Source organism: Uranotaenia lowii, chromosome 3, assembly GCF_029784155.1.
Source record: "Uranotaenia lowii strain MFRU-FL chromosome 3, ASM2978415v1, whole genome shotgun sequence".
Classification (NCBI taxonomy): domain Eukaryota; kingdom Metazoa; phylum Arthropoda; class Insecta; order Diptera; family Culicidae; genus Uranotaenia; species Uranotaenia lowii.
This window is the reverse complement of record NC_073693.1, coordinates 351,411,773-351,427,039: the sequence shown is the minus strand read 5'-3', so window position 1 is coordinate 351,427,039 and position 15,267 is coordinate 351,411,773. Positions and strand designations below refer to the sequence as shown.

The window sequence follows — 15,267 nt, the reverse complement described above, 5'->3', positions numbered from 1 at the left end:
AAAAATTGAAGCAAACAAATGAAACCTGTTTATTTCATTCAATAGTAAATATGAATTTAGAAGAAAAAATAACTGAAAACAATAATTTTTACCATGGAATTTCACGGTCCTGGAATTATGATAAATTGTGAATTAAAATTGATGTTCAAGATTATTGAACGATTGAAATTCAAGGGAAAACAATGAACTCCACAGTTTCTTTGAAAAAAGTGGAAGCTGTAATAACCGTTAACTTTATCGTTTTGAGTTTCCAAATGTATGGGAAAAAGTCGATTTTTTCATTGTTAAGTTGCTTAACAACCCCCTTTTTTCATGGTAAATTTTGCTAAAACCATAAATTTCACTGTCCAAAACTATGAATTTGACAGTTTATTCAAGGTTTTATGTACCATGATTCGCATAGTTTCAACTATAAAATTCATGGTTGCGTGAAAATGAAATTCATGGTCTTTTCACAATGTTTTTCTATTCGGGTGCAAACCGCCCAACTACGGTTGGGCTTGTAAGGCTTGTAAGAGATTGTTTATTCTTTTTCATTCCATGTTAGGTTCAGAACTTAAGCAAACCGTCAAGACCCGCGAAATTTAATTCAAATTTTCAGATATCAGATTCAGATTTCAGATTTTAGATTTAGATTCCAGATTCAGATTTCAGATTCAGATTTCAGATTCAGATTTCAGATTCAGATTTCAGATTCAGATTTCAGATTCAGATTTCAGATTCAGATTTCAGATTCAGATTTCAGATTCAGATTTCAGATTCAGATTTCAGATTCAGATTTCAGATTCAGGTTTCAGATTCAGATTTCAGATTCAGATTTCAGATTCAGATTTCAGATTCAGATTTCAGATTCAGATTTCAGATTCAGATTTCAGATTCAGATTTCAGATTCAGATTTCAGATTCAGATTTCAGATTCAGATTTCAGATTCAGATTTCAGATTCAGATTTCAGATTCAGATTTCAGATTCAGATTTCAGATTCAGATTTCAGATTCAGATTTCAGATTCAGATTTCAGATTCAGATTTCAGATTCAGATTTCAGATTCAGATTTCAGATTCAGATTTCAGATTCAGATTTCAGATTCAGATTTCAGATTCAGATTTCAGATTCAGATTTCAGATTCAGATTTCAGATTCAGATTTCAGATTCAGATTTCAGATTCAGATTTCAGATTCAGATTCAGATTTCAGATTCAGATTTCAGATTCAGATTTCAGATTCAGATTTCAGATTCAGATTTCAGATTCAGATTTCAGATTCAGATTTCAGATTCAGATTTCAGATTCAGATTTCAGATTCAGATTTCAGATTCAGATTTCAGATTCAGATTTCAGATTCAGATTTCAGATTCAGATTTCAGATTCAGATTTCAGATTCATATTTTGATTCAGATTTCAGATTTCAGATCCTGATTCAGATATCAGATTCAGGTTTCATATTAAGCATTCAGTTTTAGGATTAAGGTTAAAATTTTGGGTTAAGATTTTAGATTCATATTTGAGGCCCTTGGAGCCAAAAGGGGTATAAGTGCAAAATGGAAAAAATTGAGTTAACCATCTAGAACAAATCTTCGACTGTCAAACATCATATGCTGTTTTAATCACAATTTTATTTCGCTATTTTCTCATGTTTTGATATTGTTGAAAAAATCCTGCTTACTGAAAATTACTTTTTGTTTGGAGCCAAAGGGGTATAAGTGCAGACCCATTTGCTACCAAGTAATTTACTTATACGGTATAAGTTATACCCCTTTGCCACCAACCCTAACGTCATTTCCATTTAAAGTGTTCATTCCATCGGGATGAAAAAAATATGGAAATTAATGGGCATTTGAAAAGTAAATCATGTTAGAAAATCTACCACCAACAGTTAATCATTTCATTACATTTAGTGATAGTTCTGGTGAACAAAATATTACCAAATTTTTCATTTTTTCTATTCTAACCCCAATAAATGAATTCCAAATTTCTGATTTCGGGTCTTAATCAAATGGTGTACGCCATGAATTTGGGACTCAATATATTTAATCATCAACTCATTAACTCATATATGTTAAACATAAACTCATATATGTAAAACATCAACTCATAATGAGCGGAAGTCCATTTCCAATCTGAAATCTGAATCTGAAACCTGAATCTGAAATCTGAATCTGAAATCTGAATCTGAAATCTGAATCTGAAATCTGAATCTGAAATCTGAATCTGAAATCTGAATCTGAAATCTGAATCTGAAATCTGAATCTGAAATCTGAATCTGAAATCTGAATCTGAAATCTGAATCTGAAATCTGAATCTGAAATCTGAATCTGAAATTTGAATCTGAAATCTGAATCTGAAATCTGAATCTGAAATCTGAATCTGAAATCTGAATCTGAAATCTGAATCTGAAATCTGAATCTGAAATCTGAATCTGAAATCTGAATCTGAAATCTGAATCTGAAATCTGAATCTGAAATCTGAATCTGAAATCTGAATCTGAAATCTGAATCTGAAATCTGAATCTGAAATCTGAATCTGAAATCTGAATCTGAAATCTGAATCTGAAATCTGAATCTGAAATCTGAATCTGAAATCTGAATCTGAAATCTGAATCTGAAATCTGAATCTGAAATCTGAATCTGAAATCTGAATCTGAAATCTGAATCTGAAATCTGAATCTGAAATCTGAATCTGAAATCTGAATCTGGAATCTAAATCTAAAATCTGAAATCTGAATCTGAAATCTGAATCTAAAATCTGAATCTGAAATCTGAATCTGAAATCTGAATCTGAAATCTGAATCTGAAATCTGAATCTGAAATCTGAATCTGAAATCTGAATCTGAAATCTGAATCTGAAATCTGAATCTGGAATCTAAATCTAAAATCTGAAATCTGAATCTGAAATCTGAATCTAAAATCTGAATCTGAAATCTGAATCTGAAATCTGAATCTGAAATCTGAATCTGAAATCTGAATCTGAAATCTGAATCTGAAATCTGAATCTGAAATCTGAATCTGAAATCTGAATCTGAAATCTGAATCTGAAATCTGAATCTGAAATCTGAATCTGAAATCTGAATCTGAAATCTGAATCTGAAATCTGAATCTGGAATCTTAATCTAAAATCTGAAATCTGAATCTGATATCTGAAAATTTGAATTAAATTTCGCGGGTCTTGACGGTTTGCTTCAGTTCTGAACCTAACATGGAATGAAAAAGAATAAAAAATCTCTTACAAGCCTTACAAGCCCAACCGTAGTTGGGCGGTTTGCATTTTATTCAGTAAAATTGCACCGTTAAATGAAACTGTAGCTGCGCCTCATTCTCTTTACCAAGTCGTCCGCGCGCTACAAGACACCCGACACCCTCTATCGTCGAGCGACGACCGAACATCACACGCAAGCAATGCACCATATCAATAATCCATCCCATCCAAACACGGCTCGGCGTCTTGCCTTAGGCTGCCGAACGCATCAGACGAACATTCAATTGAACGTTCAAAAGTGAACATTCAATTGAACGTTCAAACGACCCTATCTCGATAAGGTTGTTTGAACTTATCCCCGATGAATTCAAACGAACGGATCCTTCGGTTGACGTCGCCTTAAAATCAGTAGGCGAACTGTTCGCAAAGCATCGGAATGAACTTAAGAGATGCAGTCATTTGAACCAATCGTGCCACAGCGTCGTTGCGATGCGTTCATTTTTTCCAACCACAAGTTAGGCGTCGTAGCTGATCTTAACCTTTTCAAGAAATAATCAGCTTGCGACTTTTTCTCGACGACGTTTGCGCTGAACGTTCATTTGCACCTCTGCGTGCGAGACCCCTATGCAAGCTCAAGTTCAAATTTTCTCGGCTTATTTTGATGACAGCAGCAGAGCATCCAAGCGCCCTAAAAAGGGTAAGCCTCTGTTAAATGGCAAAAATCCCTGAATATTTTGTTTTCCAGAAGCTTGACTTCGTCTTCAGAAAGAAGCCTCACTCGAGCCTTAACGAATAAATGCTTCGACCTAGCTGATGATGATGAAGAGTGTTTCTCCTCGGAGATGTGGGAGGGCGAGTGGTCTTAAACGGGTTGTTTTGTGTGTGAGAAGGTGAGGAAAATTAGTGAAAAATTGATGTAAATGGGAAATGTTTACGAGCTGCCAGCTAAGTTTATTGCTGATATTTGAGAGACCGTTTTCCGACCCTCGATGATGCTCCATTGCATTGTATTGGGGGTGAATTTTGAGCCCGAAGACTTTGGGTAAGTTTTGGGTGTTGTACACGTTGAGGAGCTTAATGGTTTTGCAACTTTGAACAATTATATCGGATTGGCAAGGAATGTAATTTGGCTTTGGCTTGGACTTGGGCCGAAAAGTTTTGTAAACCAGCGTTTGGCAGCGAGGAATGATAATAAATTGGACGGAATCTTTACGGAATGGTGGAGTTACGAGGGGCTTTGTGCAGTTTTGGGCAGGGTTGAATCGTGACGGTTTGAAACTTGGGTGGTTTTTTCTTCAACTTTAAAAAGGCAATTTTTTGTTGATAAACGTTTGCATGAGTAGGGCAGAACTGCCAAAAACGCCGCAGTTAAGTATAAACACAATTTACAGCATTATCGATCGTTCAATAACCCAACTGAATGTTTACGACGATTTAGGGATCTGTTTAACGTCTTACTCAATAGAAAAAAGTTTTTGAAAAAACACGAAGTAAAAACAAAAACAAAGTAGATTTCTCTCAGAAGTCAAAATTAGTCACGGTATTTGAGGAAGTTGTTTAATGATATCAAACCTTCAAGTTGAACATTTTGAATAAATTTTTCAATGCTGCAAGAGAGATCAAAAGGATTCTTTGTATTTTTTTTTAATTAACTCATGGATCTAATAAACTTGATCTGGTTGAGAAAAACTGATTACATATTTTTATTCCGCGTCGTAAAATGAGTTCGTCCAATTAATTAAAAAAAATAATTTAAAGAAATACTTAAAAAAAACATACACAGAAAAAAAAAACATATTCGGGAAAAAGAAAAAAAAATCCATCAGAATAAAGCTGTTGGAATTTAAAAACCGTTATAATGAACGTGGAATCTTCCCCTTCTATGCAATTTCATCTTGAAAAAAATTTGGTTCCCTTTTTTCCTGAGTGATGTTAAAAAAGTAAATCTTAAATCTTTGGATCTAAAATTCATATTGAATTTCCCTGATATTTACATAATCCTAGAGCAATCACCCCAACCTGATTTAAGCCAATTTATTTCCCCGCCTTCATCCCTGGCTGGACTTCGAAGCAGGATGCAGGAAGCTGAGCAGTATTTTCAGGGAAGCCAAAGGACAAAGTCTTCGGGGATTTCGTTGTTTTACGATTGGCTCGGTACGCTCCCGAACCGAGAAGCGCTTGTCCTCAATTGAACCTGAGCGATGCTTTTGCCATCCCGAGTAAGATGGTGCTCCAGAATTCAATTAAAAATAGAAGTTTTTGAAATTTGAAATTATTATTTTTTCTTAGATAATAAACTTAAATAGAAAAACCTTATTTGAAAATGTGTATCATTAAAATTTTAATTTTTTTTAATTTTTTCCAACCTCGAACTCGGGACATCAGTTCGCAAATGTATGTTTTATGTTGGGGAAGAACTCCGGGAAGCGACTATCTCTGCGAATTGCGAAGAAGCTCCGGAAGCTGCTCTGGAAGCGTGGTCATTCCCCAGCCAGGATCATTTCCAAGGATGGTGGAAGAAGGAGGAGTAAAGCGTGCCGAGGGGCGTGGACTTGTGTTAATCGGATTTGGATCTGCCATTAGATTCCGAGAAAGGGAGGCTCTCAGTCAGCTACACTCGGCGGAAGTCCTGATTGAATCATTAAATGGCGCGTGCTACTGGCTAGAGCTGGCTGGATTGTCACTCTGATGGAAATTGATATTAAGTGGGTTTTGTTGTGGGCAAAGTTTTACTACCGGGAAATCTCAAAGGATTGGTTTTTATTTTTTGAGCTGCTCATAAAATGAACGAAGTTGCAAATTGACAGTAAATTGAAAACGAGGAAACCAATCAATTGAGACGTTCATTTTCTTAAGAAAAAAATCGAAAAAAATAATTAATATTGAAGCATATAGAGGGAACTATTCTAAAATAGGATGAAAATTTTACTGACCTTTGTTCATACAATATCTTGTACTCATTTTTGTTTGCGTGATCCCTTTACGGCAAACCTCTAACGGAATCAGAACTCTGACGAAGACTTCAAATGAAATGACTTGAAATTCGAGATTAAGGATTTGAAAATTGTTTTATCAATAGATTTGAGAACACGTTTTTCAAAAACAGTTTGTTTTGCACATCATTGGATGGTTTGTTTTATCTGAAAAAGATAAAACATCGAAACGTAAATATGAAATACCAACTCAGATTAACAAACAAGAAAGTCGGTAAAGATGATAGATTCTGAGAAATATGTCAATAATAAAGCTTCTAATAAAAAGGAAATATAGACGTGCAATTGAGTTTAGCTTCATTTTCGACACTTCACGTGCAATTGAATGGAATTAGAAAAAAAATTAAAAAATAGAAGAAAATTGTCAATATCTAAAGCAGAGGGAGAAAAAAGTAAAAAAAACTAGCTACTAATTGCACACAGGAGAAAAAAACAGAGAAAATTTTCTATCTTTTCTGTTTATTAATTAAAAAAATAGAATTCATATAGTTTAAAAAACCAACTTCTTTCAATAAAAATTCCGTCAAATTTAAGAAGATGTAAGTGAATAATTATTTTAAAAAACAAAGTCAAAAATGTCAAAAATGTCAAAAATGTCAAAAATGTCAAAATGTCAAAAATGTCAAAATTGTCAAAATTACTAAAATGTCAAAAATGTCAAAAATGTCAAAAATGTCAAAAATGTCAAAAATGTCAAAAATGTCAAAAATGTCAAAAATGTCAAAAATGTCAAAAATGTCAAAAATGTCAAAAATGTCAAAAATGTCAAAAATGTCAAAAATGTCAAAAATGTAAAAAATGACAAAAATTGTCAAAAATGTCAAAAATGACAAAAATGTCAAAAATGTCAAAAATGTCAAAAATGTCAAAAATGTCAAAAATGTCAAAAATGTCAAAAATGTCAAAAATGTCAAAAATGTCAAAAATGTCAAAAATGTCAAAATTAACAAAAATGTCAAAAATGTCAAAAATGACAAAAATGTCAAAAATGTCAAAAATGTCAAAAATGTCAAAAATGTCAAAAATGTCAATAATGTCAAAAATGTCAAAAATGTCAAAAATTTCAAAAATGTCAAAAATGTCAAAAATGTCAAAAATGTCAAAAATGTCAAAAATGTCAAAAATGTCAAAAATGTCAAAAATGTCAAAAATGTCAAAAATGTCAAAAATGTCAAAAATGTCAAAAATGTCAAAAATGTCAAAAATGTCAAAAATGTCAAAAATGTCAAAAATGTCAAAAATGTCAAAAATGTCAAAAATGTCAAAAATGTCAAAAATTTCAAAATTGTCAAAAATGTCAAAAATGTCAAAACTTTCAAAAATGTCAAAAATGTCAAAAATGTCAAAAATGTCAAAAATGTCAAAAATGTCAAAAATGTCAAAAATGTCAAAAATGTCAAAAATGTCAAAAATGTCAAAAATGTCAAAAATGTCAAAAATGTCAAAAATGTCAAAAATGTCAAAAATGTCAAAAATGTCAAAAATGTCAAAAATGTAAAAAATGTCAAAAATGTCAAAAATGTCAAAAATGTCAAAAATGTCAAAAATGTCAAAAATGTCAAAAATGTCAAAAATGTCAAAAATGTCAAAAATGTCAAAAATGTCAAAAATGTCAAAAATGTCAAAAATGTCAAAAATGTCAAAAATGTCAAAAATGTCAAAAATGTCAAAAATGTCAAAAATGTCAAAAATGTTAAAAATGTCAAAAATGTCAAAAATGTCAAAAATGTCAAAAATGTCAAAAATGTCAAAAATGTCAATACATCAAAATGTCAAAATGTCGAAATGTCAAAATGTTAAAATGTAAGATTGTCATAATGGCAAAATGTTAAAATGTCAGAATGCTAAATAATTGATACATTTAAAAGACTGGAAGAATTTGTTTTTATATTTTTGCTGCTTGATGGGAAGATTTGAATAAGAATCGATGTGCTTTAATAAAGTTATCGAGCCATAGCTCTTCAAGGACCATCTTCCGTTTCCTGAATGAAAAAAGTCGCCATTCGAAGCATCTAACCTTCTTGCGGAGGAACAACAGAGAGCTGTCTTGATCCCAGGGCAATTGGTTCGATTTCAAACATCATTGGAAAACAAGATCTTCCTTGCTGCTGCTTCTACTATCATAAAGTAAATGTTTCGCTATCGCGGTCTCAGCAAATCGAACCGCAATTTTCCACCGTTCGAAATCTCCAGATTGCGAGTGTGGTGTAGAAGAGGGTACGTGACCGGAATGTTTGCCAGGGAAAGAAAAAAAATATCCGAAGAAATCATCTCCGAAGTCAATTCACCGGCACATTCGAATCTCCACGAGCTGGAAAGCAATTTCACCGAAAAAAAAAAACACACGGCATGAATGGTGGATCGACACGTCGTCATTTTCCGAACCGGGGGGCTGTTAAATTTCCCATGCGTTCGAATCCTGTCGAATCTTAGGTGAAACATTTGGAAAATGAACGACCACCCGCAGTGTAACAAACCAAAACGTTCAGGCAGCCAACAAAACACCGCACGCCCAAATTCTTATTCACATTTCTATCGCCTGGATAGAAGAGAATGATAAAAAAAAATTTGGGAAAATCTCGAGAGCTCAGAAGTTGATTGGTGTTGAAAATCGCGCTCTTGGATTTTGATTGGGAAGTAAATTTCCCACACCCTCTTCCGTCCATTTTGGCTGAGTTGCTTCCGATCTGTTTTTGATTATATTTGGTTATCGCTTAAAAATTTTAGTGCATGATTTTCTTTCCATTTCAAAAAACAATTTAAAAATTCAAACTTTAATTTTTTTTTAAATTTTTACCACCAAAAATTATTCTTATCGAGCTCTCCGTTGATGATCATGCAAATCTGGCCCTTGTGGTTTAGTTCAGGCTCATCCACCCAAAGCCAATAGCACGGTCCATTTGCAACACACTCTTCAATCAAACGAAAACAACAACGCAAAATTTGTTTGAATCATCCAAAACCGTTCAAACTAAATAGCAGTGAGGATTTTTTTTCTGTTCCCACGATAGCCCCCGGTCAAAGGGACAGGGAACTTGAAATAAAAACCGAATGAGCCCGAACGGAATCACAAGAATGAAATCACACGAACATCATCACACACCCACAGTAGAATGACGGATGGGCCGGATGTTTATGTGCGGTGATAAAACAAATGATGGCGCAGATTCGGCCGATTGGTCAGGTAAATTGAGGGAAAACCGTTTGATAGCTCAGAAGTTGTCTTTTACTTATTTGGTTTGGTCGTTTGGTTTTGAAGAGTTTTTATTTGCTCTCGGTGTCCTTATTTGGAACCAATCAAAAGAAACATTCAACATCTCTGGAATGGAAATTTTAAAGTTTTAAGGAACAAGAGTGAAAATTTTCAAAATTTGCTCGTATGTTTTGTAATAAAACATTTAAAAAAAAAAGTGGTTCTAGTTCACCCCTTTTTTTTTTTTAGTGTGTAGTGGTTTGAAAAGGGAAGAGTCTCCTTTATAATGTGGGAAATTTTCAAAGATGTATTTTTTTTTTCCAAATCATCCTAAAATAACACCGTGCTTTCCGTTAGGGGGAGGTCCGAAAATCAGAACTCAATCTAGTCAGGAATGCTTCTGATGCTTCAGGGATCCAAAGCCTATTTTTTTGAAAGATGTTAATAGTTTTTTTTTCATTATCTGACAATTTTAGATGGAAATGGTTTTTTAAGGTTTGAAAAAAAAACCGGGATATTTGAGGTAAGATTCAAAGGTTAGAAAATTGAACAATTTTTCTAATGCACATAATTTAGTCATTTATCAATGGAAATCTTAGAATAGCTCATAAATAAGACTTTAAATTTTACCATCCTTAAAAAAAATACATAAAAAATTTAAATAGTAATCTTCGACATAAAAACCAGCAAATAAGACTTAAATATGTTCTAAAGGTCCGTCTGCTTCATCAAATCTTTTGATTCGTTCACTACAGAATCTTCCTGAAATGATAATTCGACTACCATTCTATCCAGAACAGGAAGTAGCAGAACTGTTATGCAGTATCGTTCAAGCATTATTTGCCAAGTGAAGGACACGTTGTTTTGAGTTTCCTTTTTATTTGGACGAACCTTTTTTCTTGAAAATATGCTGTCATTATGAATGATTGCCGGTGATTTTGGCCTTATGATAAATCTCATTTGATAAAGGTACATGAATAGACGGCAATAATTTGACGTAATTTCTCCTAACTCTACAACGTTATCAATTCTTTGATCTGCGTTAGAAAAAACTAGTGTTCTTAATAAATGGTGGTGAGTGGCCACCGAGCATTATTTCCAATAGCTTTATGGACAGTTTAATTTATCAATAAATAAATTTCAAAACAATTCCGTCACTGCCACACAGTGAACGATTGATAATTTGAGTTTTGGGCCACCGTTGTGAGTAGATCAGACCCATCGATGGTTAAAACCACATAAATTTTTCACTTCTAATCCTACAAGTTTGAAAGCTTCAGACTACTGACTTCAGACCAGATGTTGTTCTTCTTCAATTCAAAGTATTTCTCGTAATACACTTAGGCCAATTCTCATTAAAATTTCATAAAATGCGCCTTATAAACCGTCCCCTGAAGTGTTGAATTGATTTTTATAAAAGTCTTATGTTATCTTCCATTTTTTTTAAAGTAAATTATTATTAAAAAAAAGAAAAAGTGGCATTGTGAACAAGTAATGGGTAACTTAATTCCATTAGTCATTATTTTTCAATGTCAAACGAGGCACGCCCGTGCGAAGGATCCGTCCATGGAGGTTTTTCTAAATTTAAATTTGACTAGAAATTTTGACAATTCCAAAAATGCACAATAAATAAGCAAATTGATTTCTTAAACCAATTTTTTTACTCATGTATGACCACCACACATGTTCGAAATATAAAATCTTTTACTGATAGATTTCAAAATCAATCAGAATCAATGTTTCAAACTAAGGTGATTTTCGGTAAGTCATTAATCATTTATTCAAAGTGATGAACCTTATTCTTGACTAGACATTTGCTTGAAAATAAATTTTAAGCAAGCAAGCTAGTTAACAAACTTTAAATCAGTACTTAAAAATTACTTGAAAACAGAAGCGGATTAAAATTTTGAATAAAACCAGAATTTCAAGATTCAGACATATGATTCAGTGCACAGATATAGAGTTTTTAAAATATAACACCATAATAAAAATTAAATCATATCCTAAATGTAAAAAACTTAAATTTTAAACCAGGTCAGGAATTAACCACGGTTACAATATTTTCAGAAAAATGGTAATGATTGGCAAATGAGAAGCTAATAAAATAAAAATAAGATAAGCACGAAGAATGTACAAATTAAGTTAGAATAATATCTAAATTTTGTCTTAGTTTAAATAAGTGAAAAAAATACGATCGATTCAAGAAAGATGACTTAAAATAATAAAAATAGGTGAAACATTTTCAATTTCGACGGCATGTTTTGTAGTTTGCCGTTTATTGGAATAATGGGTCTTGGAAAGGTCAAAATGTAGAAACTATGTTTTTCTTTTCAAAAAATTAGATTGTTGAACTTCCAAGAAGATCATTTTTCTCAGAACAGAAAAAATCAAGATTGAATGATAAAAACAAACCTATTACAAATATTACGAAGAAAGTAGAAAGTTTGCTACAATTTGGTTAAACTTAAAAAATGATTCAATAGATTTCGGTAAATAAATTTTCAAAAAAAAAAAAACTGAAGACGAAAAAAATTGATATATTCCACATTTTAGAATTTTATTAATTTGGGGTTGTACAACATGATGAAAATTTAATTGACTACTCAAGGAAAATCGTGTTGAACCTTTTGATGTAAAAATTTGGTAGACCATAACGTCCTGGACTTTAATTTTTTGTCAGATTTTGTCGAAATCCTATAGTTTTGCTGATATGCCGTTTATTAGTTTAAAAAAAAATTTGAGTTGAATTTTTAATGGAAACCAATTTTTGATAAATGATGAACTAACAAATCTACATCAAATAAAAAACTAAATATGAATTTATTCATGAAACTTCATTCAATATAGAAATAATATTCAGATGAAAATAATGATAACTGATCTAAAAAAATTTGATTCTACAGTTTTTAAAAAATTTAAACATATCACCTCAAGTATACTACACATTACTGAAAAGTTTAAGTTAAAAAAAAAGGGTTAGGTCATATAAAGAAATGGTTATTTTGCAAACGATTTTATAATTTGATTTAAAAATACCATAGATTCAATTGTCCTAGTATTTTACAGAATGTAGTAAAAAAACAAATAGGAATCTTCTATATCTATCTTGTTTTTGCAAAAAATGAACCTTATAACGTTCTAAAAAAGTTGATAATTGGTTTAAAACCTTTATTTTAAACTGTTGATGTTTGGTCAAAAGCTGCATAAAATTCTCAAATGTTTCCAAACTAGCTCAAGTAGAACAGTATGCAAAGACACGCAACTGGTAGAATGGGAGTGGAAAAGTGATGAGCTCAAATCTCATCTCTTGTGTAAATCCCAAATTTTATTCAATAAAAGCATTAAAAAAATATCAAACGTTTATAATCGAAAAACATCAGCAGATTTTGAATCGTATGTTAGGCTTAAAGTTAAGTGTTTTAGGCGCCAAAAAGAAACATAAGAGAAGCTTAATTTGAGTTTTTTTGTTTGGTTTTGCAAATAAGATGAGTGAATCCGGGCAAAAACTGGGCTTTTTTTCACACACCGGACCATTTCCATATTTAGTATTAAATATTTAGGCAATTCTCTGGCAAGCTCAGACTAGATGGCACTGTTTGACATTAGACCGGTAATCAAGATTGGATCTAACTATCTCGGCTCAGCGAGAAAAGAATCCAAAATATCGAAAGCGAGGAAAGAATCCTAAATATCGAAAGATCGAATCGAAAAAAAAACCGATCTAATCGATTTAGTCCAGGCCAAAGAATCGATCCAAAAAATCGACCAATCCTAGTTCAGGGCACCCAAATTAATCATAATGAGTTCTCGAATTCTGTTCACCTAGAAAAAATGTGAGTTTAGTGACCTTGTGTAATTTTCGAAAACCTTTTGAATGTGAAATTAAGCATTTAGAAGAACAAGGAAAAAAGTTTTTTTGTAAACGAAAGTACCGAATTCTTCCTCGATGGTAAGGAACAAAAAATTCAGTATGTGATCAAGCTTCTTTTCAACACCTTAGTGACTTTCTTCCTATGGTCTATCCGTCTATCATTTCAAATCTATTATACTTAGTCACCTATAAAGCCGCTAAAATGTTCCAAAAACAAATTCGCGGTGAATTCTTTTCTTAAAAAACAATATGGCCACAAAAATCAATTTGAAAATATCTTTTTTTTTGTTGTACATGAATATGATTCACGACAGAGGCTCCAGAGAGTTGAATAGAATAGAACCACATTATGGAATTAACACTATGAGTTCTGCCTTATAGTGTTGGAACAGCAAAGCATCGCATAATATACGTTTCATAAAAGTATAAATGCTTTTGAAGATACATTTGTAGTTATCCAATCCAATCAAAGAAAATATATTTTGTTGATCAATTTGATACAATTAAGACACTTCTCAAGCAATCATAAGTTCAGATATCACTTAATGAACGAACTCATAAGTTCACATAGAGCTGTACAAAAGTTCAGGTGAACTTCTTTGCTGTTAAAAATGCTATTTCGAGGTTCATGGAACATCATTCTTTATCAAGTTCAGCCCTTAAGTACTGTTTTGGTTTCTGTTTCTACTTTTTGGTAACTTTAGAGTTGGTATGAAGAAAAACAATCTATTTGATACGTACTTCTCTTTTTTTCAACATCAAGTAGCTATCAAAGGGTTGTAAGTCTTTTTGTACAGCTTAATATTTCGTAAAAAAACTCCTATGTAATCTTTTGTAAACTTGAAAGTTTTTAATTAGTCCAACGAGCGTTCAAAAGCAACTTCACAATACAGGAACTTTGAAGTAGATTTAGAGGCTTAATTCTACTTGTTTCGAACTTCAACCCGCGTTTGCATAAACAAACACATCATTACTTGGGAAACGACAATATTATGTTCACATTTAGTTCCGGGAGAACTTTTTAACAGCTTGAAAGTAGGGATAAAGTATAAGTTATGAACCGGAAGGTTGTTTAAAAGAAAATAATCACATCAAGTAAAATCGTTACCATAAAAAGGAACCAGCCAAAGGCTGAAAGTCTCTCTAATAAAGAAAAAAAAACGTTACCTACTCATGATGTTTATTAGAGATGTACCAAATATTCGGTCGGCCGAATATTCGGCGCCGAATACCGCCGAAAAACCGTTAAGCCGAATATTCGGCTCACCGAATAGTTGAGCTAAGTATTCGGCCGAATAGGCCGAATAGGCCGAATATCTACTACAGACTTGTAAATTTTTCAAATTTTTTGGGATAATTTATAATATATCCAAAAGTTTGTTGTAAAAGCTACACAATCATTGAAAATTTAGGGTTCCAGTAGTTATTAACAAGGAAAAATGACCTTGATGGGTTAAATTTTTATAAAAAAGGAAAAAGGGTTTCAGTAAAACATCTAAGGTGTATCCATTTATCTTTCACTGAAGATCATACAGGAGAATGCTGAACGGTATCGTTTTATACTTTGATTGGAGTTTATTCCAGATTTTCTGGATATATTCCGACTTGCCCATAAATCCAGTCAAGTCCCTGATAAGTCAAATCTGGTCGGGATGTCCAGAAATTGTTGAAAACTTCCCGAGTTTTGATCGAGTTTATTCAGAATATTTGCTAAATCAAATAAAAACTCAAATTCCTCTATAATTTTTTTTTTAAATTTTGTGTTCAATACGATTTTTCCTAAATTTCAAAATATACATAGATTTTACCTTTTTCTAATTTTTTTTCCTCAAAAATCGTCCTGAATGCCTGACCGTGTGGTTGAAAGTATGGTATGCTTAAAGCTAAAGATCATCTATTTTTTCAACAACTATTTTGAAAATATCTTGCTCAAATTCGAGCTTCATCTAATTCAATATCAGAGAAGCAATTTCAAAAAGTTTGGCATCTGTTTCGACACTCTTTATCCCAGATTTCACAG

The 15,267-nt window shown here is 32.4% G+C and overlaps 1 protein-coding gene across 3 annotated transcripts in view; it reads right to left on the bottom strand.

Annotated features, from left to right (window-relative positions):
• Positions 1-15,267, bottom strand: part of LOC129751017 (band 7 protein AGAP004871-like) — a 396,735-nt gene that overhangs the window by 304,357 nt on the left and 77,111 nt on the right. The window contains exon 2 of one of the 3 annotated variants that reach the window (XM_055746260.1): positions 6,124-6,330. The exons of the other annotated variants lie outside the window; for them this stretch is intronic. Coding sequence (XP_055602235.1) covers positions 6,124-6,151 — 28 coding nt within the window. The 5' untranslated portion in view covers positions 6,152-6,330. The remainder of the gene's footprint in view (positions 1-6,123; positions 6,331-15,267) is intronic. 3 annotated transcript variants of the gene reach the window in all.